The sequence below is a fragment of the Stenella coeruleoalba genome (genome assembly GCF_951394435.1).
Source record: "Stenella coeruleoalba genome assembly, chromosome: 2".
Classification (NCBI taxonomy): Eukaryota; Metazoa; Chordata; class Mammalia; order Artiodactyla; family Delphinidae; genus Stenella; species Stenella coeruleoalba.
The window spans coordinates 108,255,360-108,275,049 of NC_137147.1; the positions used below are offsets into that span (position 1 = coordinate 108,255,360).

A 19,690-nucleotide genomic window follows, 5' to 3' on the forward strand; every position below is an offset into this window, starting at 1 on the left:
CAAAATGTCTGTGCATGAGCCGCAATTCTCCTTTTCATGTGCATGTGTTTTAGCCCAGAGCAACGTACAGGACTTTGATATCTTCAATATTTTCAAGCTGGAAGATCTGTGCAAGATTAATTACAAACTTAGGGGCCTAATGCAGCTCAGCCCTTCATTATCATTAATGAAGCTTTTTCGTCTCTACCAAGAAGAGAGCTCTAATTGGGTTTATTTCTTACAGGAGAAATACAAGTATCCCTCAGAAGTTTACTTTGCCAACCTATTTTGTCAAGTAAACCTGCTAATTCATGCAAACTGGAGGATCCACTGAGAATAAATAAATTTCATGACAGTAGCTGGTTGGGGGGAGCCCCAATGAAAATCCACTACATCACAACATGCATTTCGTTCATTAATCTGTAAGTAGAACCTGGCCTTAATTATTCATGATAATAGCCCTTAATATGCTAGTTCGCTGCAGTGTATTTGGTATCAGTAATGGAGGTCTCTATCCTTTAAGAACTTATTACAACTCTCTGCTATTAAATCTTCACTGAGAGGTAGGGTAAGAGCCTGACCAGGGTTTTCATGGGAATGTCATGTTCGAAGCATAATAATCAGGCTTTGCTGTTCTGAAAAGTCTTTCATCCTAAGGATCTCAAAGTGCTTTATGAGCCTTCATTAGTGCCAGGAATACCCCGAAGGCACCAGGGTTTTACTATCTTTGTTTTTTATAGGTGAAGAAACAAGACGCAGGCTGGTGAAGTGACTTGCCCAAGGTCACAAAACAAATCAGCAGGACATCTTGGAGGGCACAGGCAGGTTTAGGCAGTGACTGTTTTTCTTCAGCCTTGCAAGAAACCAGTTGTGCGACTTTTGAGCTAGAGGGTCATGGCCATGACTTTAAATGTTTGGGTGGCCCCCATCCACTCCAGCACATACAAGGCACAGAAGAGGACCTCAGTGCCTGCTGAAGGGAGGAATGAATGATAGTCTTACTGGTGCTTTCAATTCAAAAATTCCTTATTAGCTACTCAAACTCTTTTATATACAATTTCTCTCCCACTTTGTACAGCATGTGGAAGAGTCCTGTGAAGTATGCTAAATATGCTATCTCCTTTACAGTTGCGCTATGAAAAATTAAGTGTTTGTAGGTTTTTGTTCTTAGGAAGAGAGATTTCCATCTCCCATATTACAGGATTTTAATAAAGGTCTTTTGCTCAAGTTAGCTTCTGCTGTTATATTGGAGAGTTCTAGATAATTAAGTGGTAGGTTCTCCTCATAAATCCAGCTATTTTTTCCTAAACCCTCAAGCTTCAAGAAAACCAAGAGAGAGCTTTTAAAAAATTATTTTTTATTGCAAGTGACATCTATAATATGGGTCCCACTTTGAGGTTGGTGGGGGAGATCTTTTTTGTTTGTTTTGCTTTAAATGTGTGTATTTGATCCCAGCTCAGATTTACATTTAAAACATTTTAAAAGTGTACGCACTCCCAATTGTGTGGAATGTCAGGAAACGAGTTCATTCAGCGAGGAATGAGCTTTCAGCTCTGTCCTTTGTGACAGATTCCAGAGCGTCTCTACCTTAAGGCAGGCGGGTCACCAGGCCGCTTCTGTGACCCCCCCTAACCTGTACCAGGCTGCCGGCAAGCACTCCTGTCAGCTCTGTTTACTCTGGCAAGACTGATGGCATCCAGGTGGATTTCCCAACCCCCACGCCTCCTCACTCTACGCCCCCACTTCCCCCGCTCAGGCCCACGAAGATGGTTGCATTTGCCAGTTGAATAGCTAGGCAGTGAGTTGCTGTGCAAAACTACAGTCTGTGAAAGCGGCTTTTCTCCTGAGTTAAACCAGGGCCTCCACCTGATTCCTCCGCCCTCCCCACCACCAGCCCCGGCCCCAAACTCTGTCCTCTGGGTTTTAGGAAAATGTGCCTTTTGCTTGTTACTGCCCCTGCCTCTCCCTGGATAAAGTCACTTGCCTGGGAGGGCTGCACTGTTAGGTAGATAATCCTGTTAAGCATCTGGAGGGCCTGGTCAGGGGATGTTCAGCTCAAGAATGTCAGGAGTAGATGGAATGGTGCTGGAGGTGGGCTCCCGGCTCAGGGCTGAGGGTAAACAGGCTGCTTCCCTGCTGGACATCAGCCTCCAGTCTGCCAGCTCCCACTGGCTGGTGATAAGCCGCTGACCCTAAGGACTAACTGCTATGATGGCTATTACGTACCAACAAGTGTTGTTTGGGCCCCTTGGATGTGGCGCTAAACACTAAGGGACTTACTGCGAGTAAGACTCCATTCCCAGGTACTGTGTGCAGAGGTGGGGGAGAGGAGGGGTGAAGTTAAAGGACAAGAAAGCAAACGCTAAATAACATGTTACAGAATCCAGAAAGAGAATGATCCCTGGGGAGTGGAAGGATTCGAGATGGTGCTTGAAGGAACAAAATGCACCAGGACATGGAGGAGAAAAGGGAGGGTGTTGTGACAGGAGAAATGTCCTAAGCAAAGGTGCTCAGGCAGGAACTAATAAGCTGCATTCGGGGAACAATAACAGAGGAACATGGCTGGTGCCAGAGTTCACACTGGAAAGTAATGGAAAAGCAAGGCTGCAGAGCCAGGGTGAGGCCGCGTGAAGAGGGCCTTGAGTGCCAGGCAGAGGGGTTATTCAGCAGGCAAAAAGGAAGAAGTTCTGGAAGGATTACCCAGGAAGGTAGGAGGTGACATGATCCAGGTGGTGTTCTAGAAAAATTAATCTGGCATCAGTGTGCAGGTGGAAAGAGACTGAAAGCAGGAAGCCAGTTGACTGTAGTAACCCACACCCTATTTGGTAAGGGCTGGGAGGTGGCTGCTTAACCTATTCACAGTCTAGAGCCTTCTTCAACCCCCACCCTCCACACCCTTCCACGGTTAACTTCATTCATCCCTTAGGTCTTGGCTTAAAGGCCACTTCCTCCAGGGAGACTTCCCTGACCAACTTCCGATTAGGCAGAGTACCCCTGCTATATGTTCCCATAGACGCCCACTTGCTTTGTTATAATTACCTCACTGTGTTGTGTGTGTGTGTTAGAAAAAATATATATAACATAAAATTTGCCATCTTAACCATTTCTAAGTATACAGTACAGTAGTGTTAACTATGTTCACATTTTCATGCAACTATCACCACCATTCATCTCCAGAGCTCTTTTATCTTGCAAAACTGGAACTCTGTACCCATGAAACAACGCCCCATTTCCTTCTCCCCTATCCCCTAGCAACCATCATCCTACTTTCTGTCTCTATGAATTGATCCCTCTTAGGTACCTCATATAACAAGTGGAATCATACAGTATTTGTCTTTTTGTGACTGGCTATTTCACTTAGCATAACGTCTTCAAGGTTCATGCATGCGGTAGCACATGACAGAATTTCCATCCTTTTTAAGGTGAAATATATTCCATGGTATACATATCATATTTTGTTTACCTATTCATCTGTTGATGTACATCTGCAGACTTTTTAAAAAATACAATGAACTCTGAACAGAACAGAACAGAATAAAAATAGCAGAGTGTACTCTGGTAACAGGGGTAAGTATTGAGAGGGAGAGTCGCTTATCAGAACTCCAATATAATGAGATGAGCAATAGAGGAAATAAAATTTATATAATGTGCCCAGAATTTAGTAATATGAAACAAATCCCTTCTTTTTTTTTTTTTTTTTTTTTTTGTGGTATGTGTGCCTCTCACTGTTGTGGCCTCTCCCGCTGCGGAGCACAGGCTCTGGACGTGCAGGCCCAGCGGCCACGGCTCACGGGCCCAGCCGCTCCGCGGCATGTGGGATCCTCCCGGACCGGGGCACGAACCCGTGTCCCCTGCATCGGTAGGTGGATTCTCAACCACTGCGCCACCAAGGAAGCCCCCCCTTCTTGATCTTGTGCATAGTACAAGTGTTAAGGTGGGTGTTGCTGACTTTACGTACTGACTCTTCTCACCTTAAACCACCACAGTGAGTGAATGAGGAGTGATAAACTGCTAGTTCTCCAGGCCACATTTCCCCAGGCATTCTTCACTCTGTGGCAGTATCTGTCTAAGAATACACACAGGCTGGCTGAGTAGGACCAGTCCTCTTGGCTGCATGATCCTAGAGGCTCTCATACAACCAGACTGTAATCCTCTGTCCACTGGCCACCGGAGTCTGGATTTATCTCCTAGTATGAGCCTTAGAGCCCTTTCCCTCCCAATACCCTTCAGTTCTTTGCTCCCAGAAACTCATGTTAAACCCTAGATAGTTATTCCTTTAGAGCAGGTCAATAGGGGTTTAAGGCAGCTGTCTGAAAAGCTTATATCTTGTAGCTACAGGTACACAAGTGTGGGGGAGGACACATATCGCACACACACACACTCACCCTGGGGCCGAGAAAGCAGAAAAGAGAGGCTGCAAGTATTCCTTGGTGACTATGGGATAGAAAGAAGACAATATGGGTAAGCAACACCTCAAATCCTTTCCCCAGTCATTGGCAGGGACACCACCCCCTGCCCTCCATGTTATCACTTCGTTCTGGCCGTTACACAGACGTTTGGTGGGCACAGCACGATGTAAGTCTGCACTGCAGTGCAGAGCCTCTGTGGGGAGGGCCTCTGCTGACCTATGTCTAGTGCATTTGATTGCCCCCAGGCCCCGGGACTGCACTGGGCCAGGAGTAAAGTCATCAATAAACATCTCTGCCTGAGAGAACCAACCAAATCTGTATAAACAAGAACTGTGAGCTGGAGATAACTTTGTGCATACCGCCTGATTTTCAATACAGGTAATTTTCAATACAGGTAATAAAATAGAAATTCAAAATTAAAGAATCATATCTAACACTTGCTTGCTGTAAGTGAACTCTAAAATTGTTCTTGGAAATCAGAACACCTATTGAAATGTAGAGACACTGAAGACATGAAACTGATACTGAACTTCTAATATAAATTATACATTTGGAAGCAGGACAGTCAAAATTGAGTTAAGTTTACACTTTAAGCCCCTCTCCAACTCTAACCACACGACAATGATAGATAAAATGTAAAAACAGAATACTAAAAATGTATAATCATGCTCAAAAAGAAAATAAGCACTTCCACGGACTATATACTTATCAGAAATACAAGCTTACAAGTAGTAAGCGGTGGTACTTTTGATGGGTTCACGAGTACCCCGTAAGAGATGGGTAACCAAAGCCAGGATCACTGCAGAGCCACACAGATCCAAACACTGAGCAATGACATGGCTTTTCTCAGGTCCTGGATGCTAGGTGGAGCTTCTCTCACCTCCATAAGTATGTGGCTTTTTTAAGAGGTAGCAAGCAGTCTTAGTCTACTTTTTTTTTCAGGCTTCTTTAATGGGTAAGGGAGTCCCACCTTAATCTCAGTTTTATACAGTGATAACTGTACCTGGTCCCCACTCTTTTTAAATGAACAGTGAGTAGATGAATTCAATCCAGATGAAATGACAATAAAAGAGCTACCTGAAAATGATTTTAAGATGACTGTTTCAGGGTCTTCAAAGAGCTAAATGAATAAGTAACAACCATAAAAGAATAAAAGAAAAGAACAAAAAGTTATGAAACAAAATAGGCAGAAATGAAACACGAACAGGGGAATATGATAAAGAACTTATAATAAATCTTAGAATTGAAAAATATATTTATTAATGTAAAATATATTCTTCTATATTGAACACAAAAAGAAAAGTAGAATGTTGAGAGATAATACCAGGAAATTTACCCAAATTGAGCATAGAAAGATAAAGATAGATAACAAAGAGCAGTTCAGAAGAGAGGTTCCAGCATACGTTTAACAGGAGTCTGGAGTTAGAGAATAGAAAAAATGAGGAGAGCAACAGTTGAAGAAATGCTGGCTGAGAATTTTTCCTTAAATTGAAATGCACACCAAATATTGAGCAGGATAACTTAAAATAAATCATCCCTAGGCACATCTTTATGAAACTGAAAAAAAATCAGGGATAAAAAGAAAAAAATTATAGCTGTGTAAGAGGCAAGACAGATTTCCTGCAACAGAATTATGTTAGATCAACAGTGAACCACTCATCAACAGTATCAGAAGCCAGAAGACTTCTAATGGAATAAACAACCATCCGTTCAGAATTCTTCGCACAGCTAAACTACCATTTATGAGTCAGAGCAAAATAAAGGCTTTTTCAGATTTACAAAGTCTAAGGGCATGTGCCATTCACAATCCTCACTGGAAAGACTACCAAAGGGCTTACTTCAGCAAGAAGAAGAGTGAACCCAAAGGGAGGCAAGGCGGTATGAACAAAGAAACAGAGCCCAAAATAGGGAAAAATGTATTGGTAGATTAACTGTTGACTGTAAGTTTGGGCCAGAAGTTACCTGAAGATGCATAAGATAAAGAGGAAATGTTGAAACATGAGCCAAAACAAAGAAGTAATTCACCAGCATTAATAAGAAAGCAATTGGTCTGCCCTAGATTCTCTTTGTTCAGCCATTCAGCAGAGGAGGAATGAGTAACCTGCATCTATTGATTGCCTTATACTCCATTCTTATTCCAAGAAAGGTTTAGGTTAGCTAACCTTCAGCTATTCCTGGTCTATCCTTCATTTTCAGATCCAGGAACTTCCTAAGGGAGTCATTGGCAGCCTTTTGATTGAACCTTTGGCACTAGTCCCAGGGAGGGCTCTCCATGTTAAAATGAATCATGGGATGTGGGTTTTTAAGCAATCCAGTCCCTCAAGTCTTCCAAACATAGTAAAGACTTTAAGAAAAACTCAAACTCAAAGGAAGAAGAAACATGGGACCTATGAAAAAATTCTGCAGCACTAAAGAATATGTAAGACCCCAAGGGAAACCCTTCCTCCTCAAGTAGGTAAACTTGAAGATAAAGCTGCTTTATATTTCCAATGATGTAAAAGAATTCATTACATCAGTCAATGAACAGGTCAGCATAAAAAGAATGCAACAAAATTATACCCATAACAGCTGAAATTCGGTCTTCATTAAAAGTAATAAAAGCAGAATGAAAACTAGAGAGAATCTATTCATTCAAATAGATGATAATGTCAAGAATGATATACCAAATACAGAATAAATCAATATAAAATATTTTAAATGAAACAAAAGAAGACAAGAGATATTAAAAACAGAACACAGATCTGATAGCCAAACTATGAAAAAAACGTTCCTGATAAAGAATGAACAGCTGGTTAAGAATTGATTATCAAAGCTCAATTTGGATATATCAAAGCAGAATCTGGAGGGAAAAAAACCTGACACTGGAAATCAAGAGGACTCCCTGGATTATCCCAGATAAGATCAATAAAAAGGAAACAATATTAACACACATCCTCATGTATTCTTAAACCTCAAAGGAAAGAATACACTATTATCTGATAATCAGTAATCAGGTCTTTGTGAAATCTCCTACCCTGCAATGTGAGCTGGACCTAGGGACACTCTTCTAACAAAGTAGAGAGGAAGTAATGGGATCTCACTTCCATGATTAGGTTACAGGAAGATTCTGGCTTCCACCTTGCTCACCATTTCTTGTTCTCTCTTGCTTGCTCTACCATGTTGTTGTAAGCGGCCCTATAGAAAGACCCATGTAGCGAGAAACTGATAACTCTGGCAAACAGCCAGCCAGGATCTGGCGCCTGCCAAAAGTCACATGAGTGAGCTTGGAAGTTGATCTTTTGAGGCCTGCCAACAGCCACATGGGTGAGTGAGAAGCAAATGCTCTCCCAGCTAAGCCTTGGGATGACTGCAGCCGCAGCCAACACCTTGACTGCAGTCTTATTAGAGACCTTGTGCCAGAGGTCCTAGCTAAGCCATGTCCTATGTCCTATGAGACAATAAATGTCTGTTATTTTAAGCCACTAAATTTTAGGATAATTTGTTACACGGCAATATATAACTATCATACCTATTGTCTGATTATATTTTATTATTTTTTTAATTAATTTATTTATTTTTGGCTACGCTGGGTCTTCGTTGCTGTACGTGAACTTTCTCTAGTTGCGGCGAGCAGGGGATACTCTTCATGGCGGTGCGCGGGCTTCTCATTGCGGCAGCTTCTCTTGTTGTGGAGCACGGACTAAGCACGTGGGCTTCAGTAGTTGTAGCACACGGGCTCAGTAGTTGTGGCACACAGGCTTAGTTGCTCCACGGCATGTGGGATCTTCCCAGACCAGGGATCGAACCTGTGTCCCCTGTATTGGCAGGCAGATTCTTAACCACTGCGCCACCAGGGAAGTCCTGTATTGTCTGATTATATTTTAGATTTTAGAAGAATGGGAAGAGGAAGAGAAAGAAGAGGGAAGTCCAGGAGAGCATAATATTTCTTTTTTCCATCAAAGGGAGTCAAAAGATACCAGCTTTGATTAAGTACAGAACAAAAAATGTATAAAATGTTTCAAGAAAATTATTACTAGGATTAACAATATGGTGATTGGCTTCCAAATAGCCAAAAGTAAACAGAACATATTTTGTGTGTTGAAATAGCATGAAAATAGCAAAGAAACACTGAGAAAGCGTGAAATGAAATCTCTTAAGTCAGAGCAAGTATAGCAATTAGACCAGGTACCATTTTGGAAAACAAGGAATCTCAGGCTGGTTTAAAAAAGAGAATCTAGCAATATTTACTTATTTGGTAAACAAATATATCTATTGAGCCCCTACTGGGATACCTGATGAACAAGCCTGATTCAATCTGACATTAAATACAAACAAGCAATTATAACACAGGATAGTAAATGCAACAATGAGGGAAGTACAGGACATAAGAAAAGTTGACTGATGTGACCTTTTCTACCTTAGTATTTTTAACCCCTTTTATTTTAGACAATCCACATACCAGCACCACTCTCCAAACAGCCTTTCAAGATTCCCAAGCCCTAACCCTAAAGCACACACAGACAAACAGAAATTACATTAGCTATAATCTCTGATCATAGTGTAGTAAAGTGATAAAGCGTAAAGTTTAAGACCAAAAAAGAAGGCATTAATAAACTGGAAAGCCTTACATAACATCTGGTTCAAACTAAAATACGAATAGTACAATAAGAGATGATCCAGAAAAAAATAATTATGGATATATTACATAAGAAATTATAGCAAATGTGGTTAATGATATATTCAGAGTTGAATTTGTAGCATGAAATGTTTTTTTAAAGAATTTAGCATTCAACTTAAAGTTCTAGATATAGAACACTAAAGGAATCCTAAGAAAAATTAGATCAAGAAAATAATAAAAATAAAACAAGGTGACTTGTTGAAGGAACTAATAAAATAGACAATATAGTGACAAGTCTGATTAAGAGAGAAAAGGAAACAAAATTAGAATTGAGAAAATTGACATAACAATAGCTATATTTTTAATTATTATATCATTGCACACAATTATGTTATTTAATTTAAAAATAGCAACTAGATGGATATTTCTCCCTAAAAATAAATAAAATAATTGAAAGCAGAAGAAACAGAAAACTTGAAAAGAGTAATAAAGGAAAATGAATATTAAAAAAAAAACTATTAAAAATACCTCTCTACCCCTACCAGCAGATTTCAGGAATAAGGGAATACACAGGTGAATACTGTCAAATCTTAGAGGAACATAATTTCCATGTTATGTAGCACTGGGAAAAATGGGAAGCTACCAACTGATGTTACAAAATAAACATGTCCATGGACTCCAAACTTCTTTGACTTACATACACACAATTACAGGCCAATTTCCCTTACAAATAGAGATATGAAAACCTAAAATGGAATGGAACTCCAAAGGACATTAACTCTACCATTCAGTCCCTCTACAATCATTCACTGAACACCTATTACTGGGCAAAGATGATACACCAAGCATTATGCTAAACCCTGGGAGATACTAAATCAGTAAGATATGGTCCTTGTCATCGAGGAGCAAAGAGTCTATTTGTGTGTGTGGTGCGGGGGGATATAAAAACAATTAAAATGTGTTAAATGCAAAGGAAATCTATTCTCAGAGTACAGCATGGAATAGGGACATCTAGCCCAGCATGGAAAAGGAAAACAGAGGGCTCTCAGTAAAGACTTCTTGGAAGACAGTGAGCTTAAACCAAGCCTAAAGGAAGAGTAGGAATTAGCCAACAGGGAGGTGGGGGGAGCAGTGTTCCACCTCAGCCGGTGGGGTTATTCCAGGCAAAAGAGATAGGAGTAGAGGCATGGAGACAAGCTTGCTTATGAAAAACGACCATGCACCACAATGGTCTACAGGCCTAAGACAGTGCAGATGGTTTTTCATACTGTATGTGTAGGATCTAAACCAAAGGAGGCAGAGTGTGAAGTAGAAACAACAGGAGGCTGAGGACAGAGACTGAGGAACATGAAAAATGCAGGTGGAGAAAAAGGAGCACATGAAGGACATGGAAAATATCTGGTGAGAGAGGAATGAGGAGAACCAGGACCATGAGATGCCATGGAACTCAGGGAAACTGTGGTCCACAGAGACTAATACAGCAGAGAGTGGTGTGGACAGCTGAAGAATGCCCATGAGATGAGAAATCGAGGAAGCGAGCAGCAAGTGTAGCCTACTTTGAAAAGCTTGGACAAGAAGAAGAGAAAGAGTGGAGAAGGTGTGTGATCAAGGGAATGTTCTTTTTTTTTGTTTCTCAGGGTTGTTTCAGATATCTACTGCTGCACACCAAACCACTCTAAAGGTTATGACTTAAAACAAGGATTTATTATTTCTCAGGATTCTATCAATTGATGCAGTAGCTCTTCTGCTGGTCTCTCCTTCGGTCACTCGTGGGCTATATTCAACGGGTGGGTCATGTGCTTGGGCTAGCTGGGACACTAGGCTTCTCTCTCCACATGGTCTCAGATCCTCTCTCCCAAACTGGTCAGTCACTCTACAGGGCCTCTTCCATGTGGCCATTCTCTCCAGCAAGACAGTCTGGACTTCCTTACAACATGGTGGCTGGGCTCCAAAAGGGAATACAGTAAGTCCCCTACATACAAGCCTCTAAGTTGTGAACTTTCAAAGATGGGAACGTGCGTTTGCAGGTCCAATCACGTAAGTTAGTTCACGTGTCTGTCATACATTGTCACGTGCATGCATCCTCTACAAGTGGTGGCGCATTTGTGTACTTTACAGTACTGTATAGAATGCAGTAGTACAGTATCTTTGTTTCAAGCCCAGGATGTCTGGAAGCCAGTGTAAAAGCAGCGGTGATGGAGCTGGTACTGCTAAGAAGGGCCATCTGTTGTACCGTACTTTTCAACGTGCTGTACTGTAAGATTAAAAATGTTTTCGTTATTTTTTGTTTGTTTTTTATGTATTATTTGTGTGAAAGGTATTCTAAACCTATTACAGTACAGTACTACATAGCCGATTGTGTTAGTTGGGTACCTAGGCTAACTTTGTTGGGCTTAATGAACAAATTGGGCTTACAAACGCGCTCTCAGAACAGAACTCGATCGTATGCAGGGGACTTATTGTAATCTAAGAGAGATAAGCTCAGCGTTGCCAAGCCTCTACTTGCATCACACCTGCTAATGACCTTTTAGCCAAAGCAAACTACATGGTCAAGCCTAGAGTCCACGTGGGAGGGGACTACAAGAGGCTGTGAATACTGGGAGACTTGGAAGGACGAATCTATCGATATAACAGTTCACAGTAATAGTGTTCCTTTTCCCCTTAAAGTGGGAGAGAGTTTAAAATGTTTATAGGCTGGGCCCAAAAGAACTAACTGAAAGGGAGACATTGAAGATACAATAGAGAGAGATTATCACTAATAGAACCCCAGAGGGTGCACTTGGTGGGGGAAGGAAGAGGAACAGCATCCTCTGAGACTGGAGGAGGTGAGATTTAAAACAGGTGTTTAGGACTTCCCTGGCAGTCCAGTGGTTAGGATGCCACACTTCCACTGCAGGGAGCATGGGTTCCATCCCTGGTTGGAGAACTAAGATCTCGCATGCTGCATGGTGCAGCCAAAAAAAGAGAGAGAAAGAGAAGAAACAATTAAAAAGTAAAATAAAACAGGTGTTTAAATATATTTTGGTTAAATCACTGAGGGGAAAAAAGGGGAGTTGTCCATGGAAATGGGGCACTGGGGTAGAGACTTGGTATCTGTGGTAACACCAACCCCACCATCATTTTGCTTCTCCATCAATGCTCAGTCTGCATGTGGAAGCTGAGGAGGCTGATTATAGTATTGATCCGGGGGGGGGGGGGTTTTAAAGAGGAATTTTATTTTATTTTATTTTTTGGCCGCGCCGTGCGGCATGTGGGATCTTAGCTCCCTGACCAGGGATGGAACCCATGCACCCTGCAGTGGAAGCTCCGAGTCTTAACCACTGGACCACCAGAGAAGTCCCCTGACCCAGGTTTAGAATTTGGTTGTTAGATGCTGCAAAAGGATAGTGGTACCGTGGAATTATGGATTACCGGAGAGGGTAATTTGAATAATAGAAATGGGGTTTTTACTCCACAGGTAAGAGACAGAGGCCAGGAAGAGACTGATAGAGGAAATAGAAGAGTCAGGAAACTAGAGGTCTTTATAAGTTCAAAATACACTGAAGTGTGAACAAAGTTGTGAGAAAGGGAAGAGAAGTTGAAGGCCGAGGAGGTCCAAGAATCGTAGGGTCAGATTACTGGGTAGGCAAACCACATGAACACTGAAATCCAGGAACGAATGAAGGTCCAGTTGGGGTGGAAAGTTCTAAGCCAATCCCCAGGGTCAGCAGTGAACGATGGGAAGTGACCAGGAGGTGACAGTTCTGCTGAGGGGCTGCTCACAAGGACAGAGACTGGGTCTGTTGTGTCCTCAGGCACCAGTACAGTGTCTGACACGTAGAAGGCACTCAGTATCAATAATTACTGTGCAATAAACAAATGACTTTAATCTACGTTCTTCACTTAACAGCTGAGAAAACTGAGGCTCCCAAAGCTATACAGCTAGTGTTCAGCTAGCCAATGCTTCCCACCTCCTTAAAAAACCACGCTAAATATGGATTTCCTTCTCAACCTTCCCAGAGGCAGCTCATGATTTTATTACTTTATCATCCCAAAACTACTGAAGTGGCATTTGTCATCCCTTGGGTGCTGGGATGGAATATCTTAAAGTTGAATGACTAAAGGGAGTGGCTAAAAACCTTCCCTGAGGCCTAGAGGGACTCACTTGTTAGAAATACAACACATGCTTTTTCAAGGCACATTCCAGGAAGCTGGTCCTGTAACCATATCCTCGCCAGTTTGCCAACATTTCATTGTTCTCTCTTCTTCAGGTGCTGTGGTCCCATCTTCTTTGCTAAGATTCAGAAAATCTGGAAGTGACACACACGCACCATAGCTGTCCACCCACAGTCACCATAGATTTTTCCATAGACTCTACAGGCTTAAAGAAATTAATTAGCCTTCAGCTGAGTAGGTCTGGGCTGTTAAAGCCTTCCCAACTCTTATCTTTAAAGAAAAATGAAAACATCTCCCCCAAAGGCTATTGTCCATTATGGAATCCAACTGAAGAAGAAGGAGGGTGGTGACATGCTCCTCTTTCCCACTGGACCAAAATTTCAAAGCTTCAAATGTGTGGTAAATCTAACCAAAGATAAAGATTTGCAGGTGTTTTTTGCATAAAAGCAAGAAGGGCAGATGTATCTGAAACGTGTTTCTAACCAAATGGGACATCTGCAATCCATTAGGGGTGTCCTGAAGAGAGAAAGTGAGAGGGGAGGTTCAGGCAGAAAGCCTGCTTTGCAGAAACACAAGCATGAGGACGTGTGTGGACCCTTCTGTCAGGATCTGAGGACGCCGAGGTTCTAAAACAGGTTACCTTTACAGGGGTAAATTTACATCTCTACCCAGTAAACCAGTTCCTCTTTTTCCTTTCCTTCCATCACGTTATCTCTGAAATGTCAGTGCCTTCTCTTTACTCAAGTACACCTACATGTTTTAGTATTTAAGATTTGGCAGCCACCTCAGATAAAGAGAACATTCCCCTCTTGGAGCGTGTGGACCTTCCTTTCCCAGCACTCACGACGGCAATCGGTGTCTTGACTCGGCTTCTCACACTCCCACAGAACAAAGCAAAATTGTCACCACGGCATTACTTGCAGGTTACTCACTGGCTGTTATGTGCTCTGTTTCAGACTTCCAAGAAAACCACTAACTTTTATTAGAAGGTGTGTAACAAAGGCTGTTGCAAAATACCCACAGCTGTGAAAATGATTCTGAGGTGTGTGAATCCCAGAATGGACGTTATGAAGATCAGTAGATTTTAATATATAGGATCTATGCCCAGAGCTTGATTTTGGTCTCCCTTTGAAGTCTTAGATTGAGCTTCAGTGACTGGGTCCAAATTGAGCATAACATGTAACTGGCATGCTCCTTACACGAGTTCCTTCGTAAGCATACAGGTCTATTTTCCTGTATAATGTCACTTACTGACTCACCTTTTGATAAACCATTAGTACCGGGGCATTTTGTTAATTACTAAACTCCTGGTAACAGACAAAACTGGCCTGTTAAAACTTGTGTTGTAACTTGAGGATTTAAAGCCACACCTCTGGGAAACGTCGGTATCAAAACTGATTTGGTGTCAGACACAAGGTGTTAGAAGCCACAGTTTGACAAAGTGGATTCCCAAGTGCAGTTGGCAATTACATTTTTAGAAGACTTCAATTATGCCATTTACAAGAAGGTACTTTTAAGAAGCTACAAGTCAAGAGTATGTTTTTAAATCTCTTCATATATACATTTATAGGTAAGCCCATATTTAAGAAGCACCGACTGCATACAGAAGAGCACTGTTCTAGAACAGTAAAAGTCAACAGTCCCTACCCTCTGAATCTCAAAAGCCAAGAAGAAAAGTCTCTTCAAAAATTAAAGTATGTGGGGATTTCCCTGGTGGTCCAGTGGCTAAGACTCTGTGCTCCCAATGCAGGGGGCCAGGGTTTGATCCCTGGTCAGGGAACTAGATCCCACATGCATGTCTCAACTAACAGTTCGCATGTCACAACTAAAGATTCCTCATGCTGCAACAAAGATCCTGCGTGCCACAACTAAGACCTGGCACAGCCAAAATAAATAAATAAAATTTTAAATTAAAAAAATAACTAAAGTATGTGGTCAGTGCATTTCTGGAAAATATTTTACTTAAGATCAAGGAGATAATCATGACTACAGCATCAATGTGCTTTAATTAGAAGGATCTCCTCACTTGCCCAGGGTCTGTGGATTGAGGGCCTGTGTTCAGAAATTCTCTCCTAATCGTCTATCACCAAGGTCATCTTAGAGTGAAAAAATGAACAAAGACTGTTATCAACATAGGGCACTTGGTATTTCATCTTTCCTTTATCCCAGAATAATCTTCCAGTAAAACTGAATGTAACACCACGGAGCAACTGGGTCCCTGTGCCACAACTACTGAAGCCCACGCGCCTAGAGCCTGTGCTCCGCAACAAGAGAAGCCACTGCAATGAGAAGCCCTCGCACCGCCACGAAGAGTAGCCCCCGTTCGCCACAACTAGAGAAAGTCCGCGCACAGCAACAAAGACCCAACACAGCCAAAAATAAATAAATTAAATAAATAAATATATTTATTTTAAAAATCTATATCAGCTGAGAAGCTTTCCATTGAAAATAAGGGGGAAAAATCTCAAATTGGCTTAAATGATAAAAGTGATTTAATTGTTCACAAATCTAAGAGGGCTAAAGGCTTCACGCATGGTTTGATCAAAGCTTCAGCTGAATTTCCCTACAATTCTCTCAACTCTACTCAAGCTGCAGGTAACATCGGGGATTACATGTCTCCTTCTTCCTGCCTATGGGGAAAGAAGAACTTGGCCTCCCATGACCATCAAACAAAAGTCCTGAGCTTTGAGCTCATTGGACTACCCTGGAACCAATCCCTGGGACCAGGAAAAACTCTGTGATTGGGTCACCTGAACCAATTACCTGTGGGATTGGGGCTGGGTACCCACCCAGAAGAAATGGCTGCGACATGCTTTAGAAGGAATGAAATGGAGGTTGAGGAGGCAATCACAGCATAGTATCTACTGCAATCCTTTTTCATGCTTAGACTCTGGATTACTAATTAATTTTTATTCAGTATCAGAAATGAGGGCTGTAAAGAGGAATCTATTTCCTCTAAATTTAATAAATCAAATTTAAAGATGGTTTTACTTTTTCAAAATCATAAAATGCATAACTCTAAGTTTGTTTTTTCATAGCTCTCTTTTCCCTTAAGAATACACTGAAACTCCCAAAGAAATATTTTAGAAGTTTGCTATCAGTTAGTAATTGAGAATGATTTAAAGTCCATCCTATAGTCCATCTTCCCTAACCCTTTCTTCCCAATTTCCAAAAGCAATATGACCTAGCTTGGAATTCTCAGTTATAGTAACCCAAATATTTTCTCCTTCAACTTGAATAATAGGTTGTTAAATTTGCAGAAGATGCCATGTTCCAAGGTATAATGAACCTTAAAAGTTTTCTTCTGACACATGTTCACCCGCCTCCCAAAACTGTCCTGTCCTGATAAAATCCACTCCAAATTCATCGACTCAATATGCAAAGTGCCAGTCTAAGGGATTTTCAACAACTAAGTATCTCTTCTACACTTTACATAGAAATAGAGCTCCTTGAGTTCAGACTTGCTATTGTAGTACTAAATAAAGTGTCCAGGGAGGAGTCCACCTGTGATATTTTCTTTCCACTGCCTTGGTGAAGAGAGGATGAGCTGTTTGGAAGGAAGGCCACAGCCTTCTTATGACTGTCATTGATTGTTTAAAGGCCATGGAGGACAGAATAAATGAGAAGCTAACTTCACGCATCCCAGACATATCAAAACAATGGTGGCCAAACTTGCAATGTTTTCTCCAAGCATTACACTTGAAAGAACCATCATAAGCCTTCAATCTGTCCGCGTCAGAAATGAATATTCTTTCCTGATTGCAGAGGGTGCCACGGATGCTCACAAACTGCATCACTGTCAGACGCACTCAGGGAAGCCGTTTAGAATCAGGCCTGGGTTTGTTTGCAGGTTGGAATTTACAACAGTATTTATCACTCTTCCTTACTGACATCCCCCTCCTTGAGATTTGGCAGTCTTGGCTACCAAAACCCCAAATGCAAGACACAGTGCATTCCCCTTGGTGTAGCAGGACCTTCAGGGCATTTTGGTCCCCTCAATCCCTGACCTTGTGTGAGAGGTGGAGAAACAGGAACAGTTTTCTGCCACCAAAACCCTGTGCCACCTCTGGAATGGCCTCATCTCCTTCCTCGCAATAGGGAGCAGCCCAGGGGCTAGAGGGAAGAAGTTGCGACACCTGGGCCAGGCCTGTGGCAAGCCAGCCTGTCCCCCAGCAGGCAGCTGGGGAAGGGGGGGCGCGCAGCTTGGCCTCAACGCGGCTTAGTCAGGCTCCAATGCTGAGCTGAGCAGCAGATGTGCCCAGACCTGCCAGGTGTCTGTGTCTGGGCTGGGAGGGGACGGAGCAAATGTGACTCTTGTCTTCCAGTGTTTCCCGGCACCGTCCTCAGAGGAATGTGGAAGACTCCAAGTGAGGCCACCTCAGAAGACTTTCGACAGAGCCACAGCTCTCTGCCCACGCTGCCATGTCAAAAGCCTTTCCCTGTCCTGCCCCTTTGGCCCTCAACATAGTCCTCCTGCCAGCTGCCCCAGGGCTAGCTCCTCCTCCAGGCCACTGGTAAGCTCAGGAGGGAGACAGCTACCCACCTGCCCTGCTGTAATACGCTGTTCCCATCAGGGGTGCCCAAACCTCCATAGGTAAAGGTGGGGTTTTTTTTTTCCCTTTTTAACACGATGATCCCATGATTAAAAATACCCTTTTTTAATTAAAAAAAATTTTTTTTCAAGTTCATTTGTCCCCACTGGGGAAAATTTTTCTTGTGAGAATTAGTTTCCCAACGAGAGGCTATTCTGAATTTCACTGAACTATTAACAACTAGATGGAGACTTATCAGGGTATAAATATTATAGATGTTTACCAGTCCATTAGTGGGCTCTGAATCTAACACACAAAGGTTGTTACTCGTCTCTGTGTGGCTTCTGAGAATTCCATTTAACCGTTAGGCGGGCTGTGAGCCATTCGCCACCAGGAGTCATATTCACTCTACAAATGTTTACTGCACACCTACTATATACTACAAGCCCAGGCCTCAAGAAGACATCCCTGTATACAGCAGAGGGTGCAAATGAACAGCACATAGGCCAGATTCAGCCCCAAAACATATTTTGTTTGACTCACACCATATTTATCAAAAATTTGAATTAGTTGCCAACTTTTAAATATCAGAATATTTCCAGCTTCTCTTGCAAACTCGGGAAATCTGGCAAAAGTGAGCCCACATTCCCAGCTGATGACAAGCAGAACAACAACTGATCACCTCACACATGCACTGGCTCTCGGTTCACACAACCCCCACCTGCCCTGCTTCCCCTGACGCAACCTGTCCCACCCCTCAGTATACACCAGTGGTTCTCAGGATGGGCAATCTCAGCACACCCACCTCAGGAAAGGCCTCACTCAGGAAGACAGCAACCCAACCAAGTCTCTCATTTAAGAAGAGCTGCTTCATGCCTCCATAAGAACAGGTCACAGGGATTTTCTTATTTTGTGCCTTCTCGACTTTTACCCTTTTTAATAAAGGTCTTTTTAATCCCTGGTATCAGTGAAGACATTCCGTTTTTCGTGCTTGCTACAACAAAAAATTGGACACAAAAGAAAAATGGCAAGGTGGAAGCACAGAAGCACATAGAAGCAAAAAGGGAGGACTGTGAGAACAGGGTAGGTCCTCAGGATGCCCCACTTGCCAGGTGAAGAAGCTGAGGCCTAGAGACAGGAAAGTCATGCCCAGGTCCCATTACTGACCAGTAGGAGAACAGAAGCGTGATCTGGACGATCTTTACCCAGCCGGTGCCACATTCTTTTCTATATTCAAGGATGGTTTCTCCGTCCCAAGTTCTGCTTACATGTTTCCAAGGAGTGGCAGAGAAGCCCATCAAATCTGGGAATAAATTTGAGGACTGATTTCAGGAGTCACATTTATCAGGTACAGGATTCTAAATGAAACTGCAGAAGATTAATTCGCAATTTTCATCTAGTCCTACTGATTCCATACATGGGGGTCCAAACTGTCATATTTGAAGAAATGTGTATGTGGATCCCAGTGATGCATCTTGGGAGAGGTGGCCTATTTTTACCTTTTCAAATCGTGTATTGCCAAAAATCCTCCTTGTCTGTAACCAGAAAGAGTTAAACAGGTTGATCGTGATATTTGTTGCTAGTGAAAAGTTTTACTGAAATATAATTCAGTTGCCACACACACAAAGATACTGACAAAAACCATCAATCAGACAGATTAAAGGTATTTAAGTGGGCCATTGTCTGGGTCTTAGACATTTCAGTGTATTTATAATAAGCATATACGGCCATTCAATAATACTGCAACCAAGGACTCCTCTGGTAACAAATTTAAATTAATTACAAAATCAGTTTTATGTGCAGGAGAAAGGAAGGAGAACAGCGTTTGCAGAACAGAAACTATCTATTTAGCTCTACCAATCCAGCCAGAAACAGGGCTTCATACCTACTTTTAAAGATGAGGACAGTACGAGGCCTAGAAAGCTGACTTTCTCAGTTTCCAGTTGCGCGAACCAGCTACACCCAAGCCATTCTAACTTCAAAACCTGAACTTTGTCTGCTGCAGCAACTCATAACAC

General features: G+C 42.2%; 1 protein-coding gene across 2 annotated transcripts in view; it reads right to left on the bottom strand.

The window, feature by feature from the left end:
* The window catches only part of LOC307181794 (uncharacterized protein), a 97,014-nt gene that overhangs the window by 75,773 nt on the left and 1,551 nt on the right, over positions 1-19,690 (bottom strand). For both annotated transcript variants that reach the window (XR_013827050.1, XM_079912634.1), the window contains exon 2: positions 18,840-18,975. Coding sequence is in view for 1 of the 2 variants with exons in the window: in XM_079912634.1 (XP_079768760.1) it covers positions 18,840-18,975 (136 nt within the window). In the remaining variant the exon portion in view is untranslated. The remainder of the gene's footprint in view (positions 1-18,839; positions 18,976-19,690) is intronic.